Source organism: Pogonomyrmex barbatus, unplaced genomic scaffold (assembly GCF_055798465.1).
Source record: "Pogonomyrmex barbatus isolate J1 unplaced genomic scaffold, ASM5579846v1 scaffold29, whole genome shotgun sequence".
Classification (NCBI taxonomy): Eukaryota; Metazoa; Arthropoda; class Insecta; order Hymenoptera; family Formicidae; genus Pogonomyrmex; species Pogonomyrmex barbatus.
The window spans coordinates 149,539-167,023 of NW_028297126.1; the positions used below are offsets into that span (position 1 = coordinate 149,539).

Genomic DNA, 17,485 nt, shown 5'->3' on the forward strand with positions numbered 1-17,485 from the left:
TTTCCATTTCCATTTGCGACAGGATGGCGCCTTGATTCTTAAAGCGTATCATTTTCATCTTTACAAAAACAACTTTCATTATCCCTTTACTTTCATATTACGTACCGAGTCTCGAATTGTCATCAATGTACACTGTAATCGGCATCTCTTCTTTCCGCGAACGACACGTAGGCGATAACACGTTAAAAAGACGTGGATAAAAAGAAAATTGGGTACGAGAGAGAGAAAATAAAAATAGCGATAGATATAGATCATCTAGACGGAGTTCGTTTCAAAGATTCGTGTCATCCTTTGTTCGCAATTTCAACCACGAATTTCCTCGCGGTCGGCGCAGTCGGCCGAGATGGGAACGCATTCAGCGTCAAGTTATTCGGCCGGGGTTTTCCAAGCCGAAAGACTTTCTCGCTTTACGGAACGGTGATAACGAAACGAAAATAACTCTTGACCCAACTGCACCTAAAATTCGCTTAAACGCACGACATTCTTGACACTAGTTTGCGACGCGCGTGTGCGTCGATTAGAATTTCAATAATATCCTAGATTCCAATGTATATATCGTTACGTATTTGTCGCATCGATTGTAATTTTATCGAACAAAATGCCTTTTATTCAGAAATGATTCACATATGCGTAGACGCATTTTCAATGCACTCGATGTACGATTCGTAATCATTTTGTTTCGCACGAAATGCCTACGTTGAGGTAGTAAATCGATTTCAATTATGTCGATCTCGCGGTACAAAAGCTGTAATCGAACTAGCGAACTAGCCTTGTAAAACTGAACGAGGACGTATCCCCCTTTTTCCTTTGTCGCATTCGCTAATGCATCTATGAAAGTAGATCGAGCGTGACCGATTCAACGAAAAGCTCGTACGACGATTCCCGATTTTTTTGCTCGCGATAATTAGCACGTACATGCAAACACACATGCCTATATACCGTATATACGTGTGATCGACAATTCGTGGTGCAACAACCACTAGCTATACTAACGTATACAGATTTCCTGACCTATATTCCAACCGCGTTTCACCGCGCAGCGAGTCGGGTCTTTACGGCCATTGGAAATCTAGCTTTAATTCCATCAAGTTTCCAGAAAATTGCATTGGCGTTCAAGTGCCGATAAATAAATAAAAACGAAGCGCCTTTCGCGTACGCGATCGAGTCAACTTGAAGGAAAAACTAACTTTACTGACTTCGTACTCTACTATTGTGTTCGCCGCAAGGCAACGATCGGCGCATGTAGGACAATGCTTACGAACCGCTACGCGACGCAGCCTCGCGCGGCTGTGTCGTTCGTGAATTCATGCCTACGTGCGTGAACATGTTCGCGGATATCTAACTACGGGACTCTAACTCCGAGACTCGGGCTCGAGCGAAATCATGCGCGAAAGCATGCGCGAAACGCATAATTATTCGCGCGTGCACGCTCGATACGAATCCAAATCGTTTGATCCTTATTACTTTAACGCAAACTGGGCTCACGCATGAGACACGCGAGACATGCGTCGATCGACAGCTCGACTGCCTTCCTTCGAAAAGACAACGGAAGAGGAGACAACGTAATCTGCAACACGTAACAAACCGATGTATCGAGCACGATCGATTTTCGAACGATTGGCGAGTGTCAGTGAAAAGGATGAACATACGCGATCGCGATAGACGTGAGATTTTGACTAATTGTTAATTCCCTGTGGTTTGTGGCCTCCTGAGGTGTCTTACATTACCTTAAATTATTTAAATTATTTTAAAAAGAGATTATATAAAGAGAGAAAAACAGAATTAGTAGTAGTGGAGAATTAGTAGAGAGAGAGAGAGAGAGAGAGAGAGAGAGAGAGAGAGAGAGAGAGTAGGTGTATTAATAATAAGAAATTAACATCATCGGTTCTATGGTCCAACAAAGTCAATTTATGTTAATTCATGATTAACCGATAAGAAAACGATGATCTCCTTTTTTGCATCAATGATACTTATGATGAACACTATTATATTCGTATTTTTGAGAAACTCGTGAAGAAAATAGTATAAGATGTCATTCTTTAAAATAAAAAAAAAAAAAAAAATCGCACCTCGAATATTAATCTCATCACCAATATGTCGAAATTGTCGAATATGTGAATTATACATCATCGATGACAAAGCTGGCGCGTTACAGATCAATCGATTTATTTCCATATGGCAATAATTTCAACTATTTCTCACTATTTTACGTTCACACTTATGTCATGAGACATCACATTTTCTACGTTAATTTTTTTATGCATAGAATCTACAACTTCGAAATAGCACAGATGGAGTGTTCTTACTAATCTATAATCCTACCCGCATATAAAAGCAGGTGTTTAATAAGTTCCACATGGATAGATACGCAAGGATGGAAAACGAGACGAAGACCTTCGTGCGATAGTGATTCCATTGTTCATCCGCACTGACGTTGGCGAAGGAATCTTTAACGTTGTTCGAATGACCCATTTATATAAGTGGGACATTGCGAATGTACGTTCGCGATGTCCCACTCGTTATTCAAAATAATTGATACTTTTATCAAAATTAATATAGAGAATTTAAGTCGTTCGACCGAAAGAAATATCAAAAACAAAGACGAATAAGGATGCATAAAACCCCATCGACTTTTATACGTCATGCTAGGTCGCCAAGAGTCGCGACTTTAGTATTGAAGTCACATTGCCATATTTAGTAAGCTAAAATTTAGTAAGCTAAAATTATATACAAGATTAGTACATCTAGTACATATGGATATTTTGTGTCCACATTAAATGTGGCCATTATAGTAAAATTCAATTCATATCTTGTCATGCAGATTCATTAGGTGTCACACGGTAGTTAATACATAAGAGTCTATGAGCAAAAAGAGTCTATCATCAAGAAAACAATAGAGAAATACCAATAGAAATAGGGAAAGAAAAAAAGAGGAAAGCGATAACAAAGAGGCTGCACAAACATGATATATACTATTACTTTTTTAACATTGACCGAACAAAGCCTGTTCTATTTTTCAAGATATCTCTCTCTTTCTCTCGCTCTCTCTCTCTCTCTCTCTCTCTCTCTCTCTCTCTCCCCCTTTCTCATAATACTTGACACGTATATCAAGTGCGCGAAAATATGTTGCTATAGTCTTCTCTCGGATGTACGATACGAATCTCGGTTCTAGGGATGCGGATTGATCAATCGCGCGTCTTGGAAAATCTCTCTCGGCATATTAATGAATCATCCCACATTTGATTACCAATTTAATGATCATAATCGATATTCAGAAAGTACTTGGAAAAAAATGAGCAAGTAAACAAAGATCTCTTGTTTTCGAAATATTAAATCTATCAATCTGTTTTCGATCAAGACCATTTCAATGCTTGGATTCAAATTTAAACAAAATTTGAAATTAGTTAATTAAATTGATTGAACGCTTAAGCCAAAAATGTGTAAATAGAATGTAAGGAACGACAGGAAGATACACACACACACACACACACACACACACACACACACACACACACACACACACACACACACACACACACACACACACACACACACACACACACATATCGTAAATTTAAAGAGGTTAACGATCACACTACGAGCGAGCGTAAATGCCCAAAATCAAAAATCTTTGGCAAGAATCCACGTATGTTTATCGCAAAGACTTTCAGTTATATGACAAATGAATCGCAGACGTTTCACAGTCGGCGATTCCGGAGAATATTTTACGGCTCCCAAAAGTCTCCGTTGTGTAGCAATAAAAGGGACATTAGTGGTACGTCCATTATAGCACACACATTCCAAGATATCTATAATCGCAAAACATATAACGAAATACACGAAAATTTAAGGATATAAAAACGATAAATTCAATTGTAATTTATAATAAGACATACTTTTCTCTTTCTACAATCGTAAAAAGATTTAGCTGATGACGACTCAGATCCACTAATAACGCAACCAGCTAAATAACGTAATCTATCAAGTAGCTAAAAAGTAGTGGGCCTCAATAATCCAATATCGACATCGTGATAATCTAAAAAACGAAATGTAAAACTTGGGTGTGCCCAATTCCACGAGAATCATATATGTGAGAAACAAGGGAGGGGATATCTCGTCGTTTAAAACTAACACAACATTCTTCTTTAGTATCGAGAGACTTCTCTAGGGACGAGGAGTGCACGGAACGATGACTCTGAAGAAATTATACATCTAAAAATTTATCCGCAACAAGATTTTATATTGTTTGCATACTCTTAAACATTTGTTCGAATAATGCAATATGTAATATGTTTTATTGTGAAGGATTTTTATTTCAGATATAATAATATTATAATTATACGTGATTAATATTAATGACATGATCGATAAACTATATACTAAGGGATAGAATTCTGTGAGGATGCTGCAAACATTTTCTTTGATTTTCCTGTCTTTCAGAAACGATTACGCTCGCGTACACTTCATAACATGAAAGTTGTATATATAGTTCTGCATATCAATAAAAAACGGAAAAGAAAACGTGCGCGAATATTCTTGCAGAAAGCAAAAACGTGTTGGCATGAAAAAACACCTACGATGAAAGATCTATACATACAATAGTCGATCTAGAATGTTTTGTAAACTTATTAAATTTTGATGCTTGTTGTTTAGCAATAACGATAACTTAATTTCGTTTCTTACAAAAAAATAATAATAAATATAATACACACACACACACACACACACACGCGCGCGCGCGCGCGCGCCACCCAACGCACACAGAGTTGTGATGATTACCGTAAGTTGTGATTCACCGTAATAAATATAATCGATTTTTCGTCAAAGTGAAAAAATACGACATCTTTATGTATACTCTATTATGTAAATAACGTGAGCACGCGTTCATTGAAGTTGATGATTATACGGTAATCCTATGGGAATATCCATTCATGACGAACAGTTTCAATAGGACGATATTGCGTACGTTCTTGATATACTTAATGATAGAACTCGATTCAATTATTCATAAATATCCTCTACCAAAAGCACTGGTAACGTGAAAAATAACGATCTCGAAGAAAAATCTATCGCGATTAAAAATAAATTATTTTTAAAACTATAAAAACTCCATAAAAAAAATATAATTTTGATAAAGGAGGTAAAGAAAGTTTGTTATAAAATTCAATTTTATCTTATCTTAAAAAGTTGCGTTCTTAAAATTAGCGTGTGACTTCGTGCCGCGAAGGCATCACGGCAAAGGAAAGCATTCGTTTGTCTGGAAAATGCTCGAAAAATTACGTTGTGTCGCAAAGTGACACTGAAAAATCGATATCACGATTATCTCAGGAAAACGGAACATACTTTATTACTCTCGTATCCTTTGGCTCTCGGGCCATGTTAATGCATAGTTGAAACACTTTTTCGACAAAACATCATTTACATTTAGCAATTTAGGTTTTCGTCGTCTCTTTCTTTTTCTTTCTGTTCGAGTGTTACGCGTAAATCCGTAAAGAGATTTTTCATTCATCACATCTCATTTTTACGTTTCGCTCCGATGCTTCAGTTCGGATATAAAAATTGATACGATTGATAAATAAGTGGGCCAAAAAAATGAAATCTTATCGATACACGCGCGCGCGCGCGCGTAATTAGGATCGCCTATGTATGTTATAAACACGTCGCGACCTTTCATCGATTCGGCGACACATGTGCATATGGCGTCCCGTTACATTACCTACAGAGAAGGAATAAAAATCCATGTATATGAGAATATAGAGAATAAAAGTCGCGCGAGTTTTCTTTCTATAAGACGATATCGCTATCGCCATCGCGAGTCATTGTGTTGTAAAAATAGCGTGACATTTCATCGATCGTGTAACATACTCGTAAAAACGAGTGCGACTGTGCCGACACGAAACAACGCGAAAATAGGTTCGTGAAATTCGATTTGTATTTCGATCCTTGACTCGTCCGAGCGCGCGGTTTAGTCATCCTATTCGAGGACGACGTGCCGAACGGACCGATGTGAGGATTAATCCCCACTCATATATAGAGAGATATATGATGTATGCATTTTTCATTACATATACTATCGTTACATATACACATTCTCTTAAATATAAGCTTAATCTTAATCGAGACTTTTGTTACGTTGAAATTAATTATATAAAATCTAACAAAGAAATAAAAATAGCGTAGCAAATTGAATTTATGTTACGCCGCGTGTCTCGATCAAACTGTATCTCGTATCGAATCACCGTGGAGACGATATCTGTAACGCGATAAGAATATGTGCTTTAATTATCGGACATGAGTACACTCTTTCGACGTTATCAATCGGTCATGTGGTGTGTTAACCTCGCCTTTGAACGAGACGATAAAAAGTCGTCAAAATTTTTTTTTTCTTTGAAACATCACCGCGGGTTACCGCGGTTGATTGAGTCGAATTTCGTTTCGTTTCGACGCATCTCCGCTGTCCGCGATAATAGAAATAGTGTTATACAGAAATCAGAAGTCTGGAGATAAACGCTCTGTCATCACACATGCTGGAAATGTGATGCTGGAAACAAAGCGATTAAAAGGAAAGATCGAAAAATTGCTTACCGATCGATTTTATCCATCGTAGTAGGATGTTGCAAGATGGTTTGCTGCCCGGTCATCTCGACGACGCATTGCGTACAGAGTTCCAATTCTATAACGAGAAAAGAAGTATCGTAATGAATAAAGAACAATCGCTTCCATATCTCTACGTCTAAATTGCTGATCGTGGATTAAAAATCCACACAATTTACGAAATACTCACTCATCCGATTTCATCCTTTTAATTGATATACAATATTGGTGTGATATATTTAAATTAAATCGATGCTGATTAATAATTTTCTTTTTTTTAATTACGCGAGTTTTTATCCTATTCGCTATATATCGAAATTATCAAATGCATTTATAATCGTATCTTTTCCACTATCAAAAAGCTTAATCAAATTGATCAGAAACTTGATTAATTTGATTAACTTTTAACCAAATATAGAACGTGTCATCGCATACATAATGATGTCCAGAGATATAAGACGATCGCCCAACAGTTGGGAAGTTTTGGTAACAAGATGAGAATGTATTGTGTTATAAATCATGATTATACGTTGCGCTAAAGTTGTCGTTGCTCAATCATTAGCTCAATGTGAAAAAGAATACGAAGATATGAAGAAATTCGCGCTTGAGAGGAGGCGTCGATAGATTAATAAAAATTAAGAAGAAATCCTCTTGTATTATAAAGTGATAAATAAAATGCCAATAATCTGAGCGGTACAAGGTTTATTAGATAGACGACTTTTCACAGGCATCGAAAAAACAAAAGACGACAAAATATTAAAATTTATTTTATTTTCTAGATTGCTTACTTACTATTACATTGTTTCGAAAAGAAAATATTGAAAGCGAGTAGATCTCCGGGGGTACTCAACTTGAAGAATATCTTGAAAGCATATCCTTTTCGTCAAGGATACTACAAGGCGGTACTACAAGATAAACACTACGCGCCACAGTTTGAGAAGTTATCGGATCGTTCCAAATCGACAGGTGTTGAATTTACTACCGACCCGAATTTACGATAGACCAGAGAGAGAGAGAGAGAGATACGCACTCGATGCTATCAAAATATAAAGAATACAAAAATTGGCGATTTACAATAATTTGTATCAAAAGTTTTTTCTCGTTCACGATTATGAGAACTACATATACCACACCGGTGTGGTTATCTAATAATAAAAATTTACGACGACGACGACGACGACGACGGGGGAGGGGTGGGGAGGAGGAGGCAAATTTTTTATTTTCCCCTCGAAGATGATAAAATTAACAATTTTATAGTTCTGCTTTCGCAGCGCAATATTATTCATATTTACAATGTTTGTAAAAAGAAAATTATAATACTGAAATCGGAATACGAAAATGAAAGCGTACAGTGCTCTCTTACTTCTCGTCAAAATAGTTTAATCGGGTCAGTTTATTCTAGAGACCGTTTCTCTCTGTGCACTTTCTCCAATGAATTTCTTGTGCTCGTTATTTTATGCATTGCCGTATTATAATTTTTTAGAATAAATATTTTTTGGAATAAATTTTTTTGACAATATACATAGAACAAAGATTAATTAAAGGATCAATAAAATCGAGAACCGAAACAATATTACGTTATTGTATAACGCGCTATCTTGATGATGTGAAATAATTACAGTCGGTTGAAAGCAGGGAAATGACCGTAACAGTAACTCTGCGATTAGTTAAGAAAGGGATGATGACTCATAAAACTAGGTAGAAAGTAAGTGCAATGGCAATGGCTTCTTTGTGTGCCAAAGTGCGACGTCACGTTCACTATGCCGTAATAATAAACACATTAAACATTTCAAGAAAGTCAAGAGAACGCATTAATAGATAGAGAGAGAGAGAGAGAGAGAGAGAGAGAGAGAGAGAGAGAGAGAGAGAGAGAGAGAGAGAGAGAGAGAGAGAGAGAGAGAGAGAGTAATGTCCAAGGCAAGGTGCTTTGGTTAGATAGATATGCATTACATCGAATTATTGTTCGTAACAATAATCTTGTCAACAATCATCAACAAGATGCGTCAAAGGTATAATGCGATATATGCTTGTGGCGCTTTCCAAAAACTGAACACTACGATTATTACATCTTTTGCCACGCGCTAACAGTTTCAAACATATATAAATAATGAGTTATTTGAGCAACTCGTGTGAAGAAAGACTTTGAAGAATTGGAAATTGATTCGTGGCTCGCCAGGTGGCAAAAGGAGGTATTGGGCAACGACAACCTGTTAAATAACGAGAACTATGCCTGAACTGTGTCGCCTAATGTCGTGTAAATTAAATCTTAGACGCGCGAAAGTTTGATGATTAACATGCGGGAAAGAGAGGGAAAATTACGCAACCTTATCGTGGAATCGTTTCCTCGTCTTCGCTCCCTCACCTCACGATTCGTTCAAGTCGGCGCGAAAAAACTTGACGCGCGCATGCAGGTGTTACACCGACACCGATGACGCCGCGTGCACGGACGCGTTATTATAATCCGAATAATATCGTAAAATATAACGTAACACGTCACCGAGAGTGCGCACGCGCGCGCGCGCGCAACTACCTGTCTCAACGCGATTTACACAGATTGTAATTTAAATAACGAATGCTAATAGATCGAACACTTTTGCGACGTCGCATAAGCGATAGGTAATTTCGAATGACAATTGATATCACCTGGCCGGTTACGTCAAAACGAGCGACGATACACGTGGCTCGATACTCGACGATACTCGACCTTGCGCGATCGGAAAGCGAATCACACCCCCCCCCCCTCCCCCCACACCTCCCCCTCTTTCCCTCCCGATCGAAGATGTCCCGAGGATTACGAGTTCGGGAAATACGTTTCTCCGATCGGATCGATATTCCAAGGTTATCGGACTAATGTCACCGGAGCGTGACGTTTTACTCGATTATGCTCACGCGCTTTTTTTCACGCGTCGGATTTGCAGGGCTTTCGCCTTTATTCTAAACATATCCGATCCCAAAAACCTGACGCTGAAAAGCTCTACAGCTTGGAACGCTCAAATAATTACGTCGTCGTACTCGAATATTTCGCGCGACTTTGAGGCTAAAATTTGTACGCGTTGACGATTTGCATGTGAAAAAATTTGGAAGCCGTTCGGATCTTCCAAGCTTGATTAATTCCGCGAGGGTCATCGAGTTCGATTTCGCGTTAATTTCAAATTTATTTCTTTCCGCAGACGAGTCATCAGTTGAATCGTTTATCAATATTAACACGATCTGAGTCATATGGCCATGTTTAGCGCTCGGTAAAAGGCATAAAACTCTAAACGATTTTCCTTGTGACGTCTCGGATCGACTACCGACGAAATGAGAACGAGACACGATTATGCTACGAAACGTATTATTTGGAGCAGATCTGGATGATGGGCGAAAAATCATCGTGAGTCTGCGAATATAAATCTTATAAATACGAAAAATCGCGATTTGCAATTTGGCGAAAGATGTCTTGACTTTCGCGACTCGCGACACCGTTGTAGCGCGCGTCATTGCGATCGTGGCTGATTTGTCCGAGACTCTTGGCGGCTCGACAATACGATAACGAGAATCCGAATCGAGCGAAAATATCGTGCGCCGCCAGTCGGAAGATTCTTCTGCATCGGGCCTATAGCCTCCGTGATATAGGACTGAAGGTCAATCGCATCTTTCCATGCAGCATTTCCCTGGATCTCTTTGATACTCGAGGTGCCATGCGTGACGCGAGACGAGTTGGGACGGGGACGGGGACGGGGACGAGGACGAGGACGAGGACGAGAACGAGAACGAGGATGAGGATGAGGATGAGGATGAGGATGAGGATGGGGACGAGGATGAGGATGAGGATGAGGACGAGGACGAGGACGAGGACGAGGACGAGGACGAGGATGACGATGAAGACGAGGATGATGATGAAGACGAGAACGATGACGATGACGATGACGATGACGAGGATGAGGATGAGGACGAAGAGGAAAAGAGACGAGATGAAGCAAGACGAGATGAGATGAGATGAGATGAGATGAGATGAGACGAGACGAGACGAGACGAGACGAGACGAGACGAGACGAGGCGAGGCAAAGTGTGACGAGGCGGGGCGAAGTTCGATTCGAGGCAAAGCGAAGCAAAGCGAGGCGCGTCGCGCGGCGTAAATCGCAAAGTAATCCGTCGAGTAAGTAACCCGCGACACCAATGCGAGATATGTACGTACCTCTGCGATTGAATGGCCGGACCCGTACGGCAACCTTTATTTTATCCGTAGCCATGGTTTTTGCACACCGGTAACTCGCGCGCACTCGATGGTGATCACACGATCGCGAAGAATCGCTGGGCGCAATTACGCTTGCACGTGATTACGTCTACTCTCGCGCGATTCGCACATTATTCTCCACTACGTTATTCTCAACCCATACCGCGAACTTGTCATCTTACAAACGACACTACTGTGTCTACTCCGAGCCTTCCGTGACACACTTCGCCATATTGCTTAAAGCCCGTCGCGAGTGCCGTGGTGCGCTGGACAACGCAGGACAACGACAGTCATACTATCGAGGCTATCGAATGAACGATGTTTCTGAGAATCGCCGTTAGGAACGCTCGCGATTCAATAAACGGATGACGTCGCGACGTCAATTGGTCCGTCCTACCCCACTATCGAAGGAAAGCTGAGAAACATATCTTTCGAATGGTTCCCGTTGGATGTCGTTGTACGCCGTGCGCCATCGATGCCAGCTGACATTGTCGTATGCCACCGTCGGCATGCCAAATTGTATAAATCGTATAACCCGTAAACGTCGATACGATTCGGGAGAAGATAAGAATAATTGTCACGTCTTAAGCCAGCGGCATACGATGCTTTTTTTTTCTTGCTAGTTTGCTAGCTGGATTCGCGTGCTTGTTGAACTCTTGTCTTCGATTGGTATATTTTTTTAGATCCAAAAGAATATACCAATCAGAGACAAGAACTCAACGAGCGCGTAAATCTAGCTAGCGAATCAGCAGGAAAAAAAACATCGTGTGCCACTGGCTTTATGTACATTTCTATATAATTCGTGCATACAAACGATTATTACTATTATTATTATTGGGTGTATCGTTCTAGTATCTTTCTTGGCTTTCAATAATTAACAAGGACAAAATGATACTTGTGTCGACTTGTGTCACTAAATGGAAAGCACCCATTGTATAATATTGTGTACATCATGTATATTTGTACACACACCATGTACATTGTAATATAGGGAATTTGTTTCTCGATAACTCTTAAGCCAGCAGCACACGATGCTTTTTTTCCTGCTGGTTTGCTAGCTGAATTTGCATGCTTGCTGAGCTCTTGTCTTCGATTGGTATATTCTTTTAGATTTAAAAAAATATACCAATCGAAGACAAGAGCTCAGCAAACACGCAATCCAGTTAGCAAACCAGCAGAAAAAAAAGCATTGTGTGCCGCTGGCTTTAGTCGAGAATTTGATATTTTTACCGCGCGAGGTCTCCAGAGCGATTCGAAAATTGTTCGCCCTTTCTGTTAAATGAATTTTTCTGTTATGATAGCTTCCTTCCACAGCTGATCTATATATGCCCGGTGCGTCGACGTTCGGCTGTACAATGTAGATTATAGGAATATTGAACCAAATATAAACGCTTCAGAAGTTTTGGCGATATCTTGCCCATCTTAAATTTGCAACAAATCACAAATTTTTACCAATCCTGCGGTTAGTACATAATAAAATGTAAGCAAACGAGAAATTGGAAAGAACAACAATTGTAACAATAGGTGTAAACATTAAAAAAAAAATGAATATTTACAGAAATTTAGAAAGATGATCGTCAAATTCGAAAAGATAATAAGTTGTTCTTCGGAACACCCGTCGTATCCTGCCGCCAATCTTCTCCAACGTAACTCAGAAAATTGGAAAGCTACGTGGAGATGTGGTAAGCCGGGAGAAATGCTGGCACATGTCATTTTTCAACTTACTGAACCTTGTTACATCACGGGAGTCGATATTGGTAATTATCAGAGTTGTGTCGTGATCATTACCGGATCTACGTCCTCAGAGCCTGACAACTGGCTAGTCATTGTGAACCACAAATTTATGACAAACGATGAAGCTGCAAACAATAAGTTTAAGGATCAAGTTCAATTATTTACTAAAAGGGAATTAAATCCAGACACTTTGAAGATTAAATTTGACCGAATCAAGGTTACTTGTATGCAATCAGCAAATTTGAAAGTGTTGTTTGGATTATCATACATTATTTTAAGATCGGACCCTACGATTGATTTAGGTTTGGATGCATTTGGCAAGTTTAAATTTAAACAACCACATGTCATTAAGACGCCCATGGAAATGATGAAAGAAAAAATCCTCAGCAAGATAGAAGATAAAACAAATTATAAGAAAGAATTACATGAACAAATAAGAAAAAATTCAATGGAGAATTTTGTTAAATGTCAAGAAGAGCAAAAAATTACAAAAAGACCGTTATTGGAAAAGTTAGAAGCTGGAGAAGCTGATCAGATTTTCGGGAAAAATAAAACGCAATCACAAAGTACGAAAGATAAAGATAAGATATCTCAAAATTTTCAAAATAAAGATGTATCAAATAAAAAAGTAGTGAGAACTCCTTTTGGAGATGTTGTACCTTCGGTAAACATGGATACTAATAAAAATAATAACAATACTGCTCACAGTCTTTCAAATTCTAAGAAACGCTCCTTGAATAAATTGAAAGATTCACCGAATACAAATGTTGATGAGAAGAAGAAACAAAAATGTTCTGAATGTTGCATGGATTCGCAGGATCGATTATGTGCCACTTGTCAAAGATTACCACAGCCTAAAGATATAAAAAATGCTACTTTGAAAACAAGTAATGTTTCTGCAAACCTCAAGAAACCGTTCAAGGAATTATTCAATGACGTTACATTTTCTCTTAGTGGATATGTTAATCCACAAAGAGATGAAATTAGAAGAAAAGCTCTTGCTATGGGCGCCAGATATATTCCCGATCCAAATACGACCAATAAAAAATGCACTCATTTGATATGTGCTTTTAAAAATACACCAAAATACCAACAATTTAAAAATCACACAAAAATTGTCTCTCATACCTTCATCGAAGAATGTTTTGATAAGAAAAAGAGGTAAATACATAAATACACTATTTTTATTTATATACACACACATATATAAATTTTGAAATTATATATAAGATATATAAATTATTTTATAGATTTTCTTGGAGACGATATGCTTTAGACCAAAAAGACAGCGTGCAGTCTGAAAGCGAAGAAGAGATTGATGGTGATCAATCAGAATCTGCATACGATGTGGACACTGATGCTGATTCTGATTATTAACATTTTAATTGAATATACATTTGATTTTTTATTTCTCTAAATACTTACTATTTTTATGACTGATTGTAACTGACATTTTCTTTCAATTGTTAATAAATATATTTTGATATACATATGTAAATGTACATTTTTATGTATTGCTTAATTGTCTACGCGAATAGAGTTGAAATAATTGGAAAATTATTCGCGCGAGTATGTCAAATTTCTGAATAGACGTTTAAAAAAAATAAAAGATTGATTATCACCTTCTCTATTGACGATCATATTAACTGTACGTAAAACGTTATGAGCGAAGAATAAATTTTATCGCGTCATAACTTTGTCCAAGTCATTCTCGAATTGTTTATTTTTCATATATGCACTGTCCGGATGTATTTTAATAAAGTAGGATATAGTTTAGTTCAATTCAATTTTCATATCCTTTTGTATAAGTTGCATCACTATTTATTTTATTATAGAAATATTATCTTTCATTATAGAAATAGTTTAATATTATAGAAATAGTTTAATGTACTAAATCCATATAATTATATATATATATATATATATATATATATATATATATATATATATATATATATATATCTATATTTGAATCTCATTTCGACACTCGTAAATATGTAAATCTCACACGATGTACGCATGAAAATACTAATATCGCTAATAAACTAGAGCTCTAGAACGCAGACGAAAATATTGTTCGTGCGTTATGACACTTATGATCTGTTATGACCAGTTATGACATTCTGGCCATGGCGAACTAGGCAAACGCGTACATGGAAACCGATAGTAATCGCAATAATGGCGTACACTTGAAAAACTTGCAAACTAATTCGTCAGTGTTCGTCAGTGATTATCAGAATGACCGATTCGAATGATGTATTTGGCTTCGAACTCTTTCAAAAACTCTACCATGATGATATTCATAAAAAAGAAGACGTAATAATTCTATTTGTACATTGGTATTTGACTAAATCTGGATTTAGATGCATCGGCATCGGAGATGATGTAAGTTGTAACTAAGAAAGTAAGAATCCTAATGATAGTTTTGATCGTATCCTTTTGATGTCACATCAAAACTATTCAAGTCAATGTTTTTTCATGCCAAGCATCTCTCGCAATTTTCTTTTACCTTTCAAAGTTCTAACCTAAAATGATGTTTTTGTAAAATGAAAACTTGTGATTCGTTTCAAAAATAATTTATTTAGGTGTAAATAATAATTTCAAGAGCGTCGTTGTTAAATTAGTTTTGCTATATATTTCAAGCATAAATATTTATTATGTGTTTAAAGGATATTCTGTTGATATCGCGTTGATATTATCGTAATCGTAATACTTTTGAGGTTTCCACGGTTACTTTCTTCAAAACGGTTAATACATTTTTATCATTGTATTATTGCGCTTCACGAAACGCAATGGCATTTAACAATGTATCATAACACGGATAATATTCGGTAAATGTATTAACCTTTTTGAAATATTGTAATTTTATTTTAAAAATGATGAAATCTTCAAATTTATTTATTATTGTTCAGGTAGCGTTTGATGCATCAGAAAAAGGATCTGAATTGCTTCCAATAGAATGGAGTTTACATCCCAATTATACATTACGTTATATAAGAGAGGGAAAATTATATGTACTTTTTGGAATCAAATCAGATATAGATCTTCTATTGAACCTGATGGTAATTTGCATAATAACAAGAAAATGCTAATGTTATAGCCAACTGCTAAAATAACAGTGATTATATGAATATCTGCATTTAATATTATTTTTGTAGAGGCACTATGATAATACTGTTTTTAATATTCAATTCCCTATCGAGGGAACAGTATCTGCATTACAAGGATCTTTAGAAACTGTAATACCATGCTATCAAACAATATTGCATACCATACGAAAAGATTTTGTAAATTCGACGTGCATTATGATGAATGAAGCAGCTACTCAAACCACACCAAACGATGAATGTTCTTCAGAAAGGAATCAAGTGCCAGTTCATTCCGATCGATTGAGGGTCTCAGAACCTTGTTGTCGGCCATTTAATTGGTAATTCAACATTGATTTAAATAATCTATATGATTTTTTTGTATATTAATCTAAATTTATGGTTCAAGAAGTTGAGTTCTTTAAGTTGACTCTTTAAGTTTGTTGAAGAAGATTGAGATTATAACATTCAGATAGAAATTAAAATACAATTACTATGTTCCATTCTATATAATAATAATAATATACATTGGCAATTATTTTGCTCTATACAATTTTATTATAAATTTATTTATGACAACTTGTCAATTTATGATAATTTGTTTGTATATCTGTATGTGTATCGTCAAAATAAACCTGGTGACCAATTTTATAAAAAATAAAAATATTTAATATAATTTGTATATGTAAAAATGATATAATTTGTACCATTATTTCGTTTATATCTCAAAGAGTAAGAAGATATGAGGAGGTGAAAAAATGGCCAGCGCACCATCACAAGATTTTTAAATTTTGTTTATGTTCGAAGAAAAATTGTATTCGTCGAGAATTTGTACCCATTTGTATCTTTTGTTTTCATTTGTATTTCAAAGAATTACAACATTTCTCAAATTTTCAGATATTCATCAAGAAAGAGTATATCGACCATAAGATAAAAAATGGTCAATCCTTTAAAGTACAAGTGGAAAGACACAAACGGATCCTCTTTCGAGTGCCATTGGTCATTTTTTGATATCTTGTAAAATCGTTTAATTTTCTATATAAAAAAAAATTGTCTTAAAAAAATATTTTCGAATCCTTTGAGATATAAACGAATGTAAACGAGTGTAAACGATTCTCTTTCAAATAGTATAAATGAAAGTTAAAAATCTCATAGTTCAGTGCGCATTTCACTGAGCATTTTCTCGTCTTCCGGTATCTTCTTACTCTTAAAGGTACAATTGGGTATAAACTTACATTAAGCATTTGTATTTTTTATAAAGTTTCCCTCCGAGAGTAGGAGTCGGAGATCTCGATCCATTTGGAGAAGGCGGCGGTATGATATTCGATCCATTTGACAGACGTCGTCCAGTTGGACATCCACCAGGTTTGGGAGTTCCTGGAAGATTACCTCCGTATGTTTTATGACATATATGTCGTAGATGTGCGCGTCGATGTTTTAACGATGATTTAAGAATTAATTTTCGGATATTATGTTGCAGAGGTGCGATACCACCGGGTGCAAGATTCGATCCTTTCGGTCCACCCGAACTGGATCCATTGAGACCACATCATCGCAGACCCGACGACGACCATTTACCTCCTCCAGGATATGACGATATGTTTCAGTGATGTATTAAAAAAAATTAATGTGATATAAAATTAAAGGTGAAATGTATAAATAGATAGTTTCTGTGCATACGAATGTAATATCTCTCTATAATTATTCTTTTTTTATCATCTTTTTATCGTATAAGATAAAAGATTATAATTCTCGATGTATCACAGAGAACTACGTGTACGTGAAAGATAAGCATGTAATGTTTTCTTGTGGAGGAGGAAGAGGAATAAAGTTATACAATTTGTGCAATATGGAG

At 36.8% G+C, this 17,485-nt stretch overlaps 3 protein-coding genes across 8 annotated transcripts in view; 2 read left to right on the top strand and 1 right to left on the bottom strand.

The window, feature by feature from the left end:
* The window catches only part of LOC105424386 (Kinesin heavy chain 73), a 35,632-nt gene extending 24,501 nt beyond the window's left edge, over window positions 1–11,131 (bottom strand). For 3 of the 5 annotated variants that reach the window (XM_011634584.3, XM_011634583.3, XM_011634580.3), the window contains exons 1-2: window positions 10,772–11,130; window positions 6,586–6,673 (exon numbers count right to left, since the gene is read on the bottom strand). In XM_011634584.3, coding sequence (XP_011632886.2) covers window positions 6,586–6,673; window positions 10,772–10,826 — 143 coding nt within the window. In that variant the 5' untranslated portion in view covers window positions 10,827–11,130. Of the gene's footprint in view, window positions 1–6,585; window positions 6,674–10,771 lie in introns of all 5 variants that reach the window. The other 2 variants (XM_089078718.1, XM_011634582.3) reach the window with 2 other exon arrangements.
* An 853-nt stretch (window positions 11,132–11,984) lies between these two features.
* Window positions 11,985–14,034, top strand: XRCC1 (DNA repair protein XRCC1). 2 transcript variants are annotated; one of them, XM_011634585.3, is made up of 3 exons: window positions 11,985–12,290; window positions 12,369–13,705; window positions 13,795–14,034. In XM_011634585.3, exons 2-3 carry the CDS (start codon window positions 12,381–12,383, stop codon window positions 13,919–13,921), a joined length of 1,452 nt encoding a protein of 483 aa, XP_011632887.2. In that variant the 5' UTR covers window positions 11,985–12,290; window positions 12,369–12,380; the 3' UTR covers window positions 13,922–14,034. The 2 variants fall into 2 exon arrangements, with proteins under 2 accessions (XP_011632887.2, XP_011632888.2); XM_011634586.3 differs by having other exon boundaries at window positions 11,985–12,272.
* Window positions 14,035–14,679: 645 nt separating this feature from the next.
* On the top strand, window positions 14,680–17,478 carry PI31 (Proteasome inhibitor 31 kDa). The gene is made up of 5 exons (XM_011634587.3): window positions 14,680–14,929; window positions 15,457–15,606; window positions 15,703–15,971; window positions 16,892–17,023; window positions 17,111–17,478. Exons 1-5 carry the CDS (start codon window positions 14,783–14,785, stop codon window positions 17,238–17,240), a joined length of 828 nt encoding a protein of 275 aa, XP_011632889.1. The 5' UTR covers window positions 14,680–14,782; the 3' UTR covers window positions 17,241–17,478.
* The last annotated feature ends 7 nt before the right edge of the window (window positions 17,479–17,485 follow it).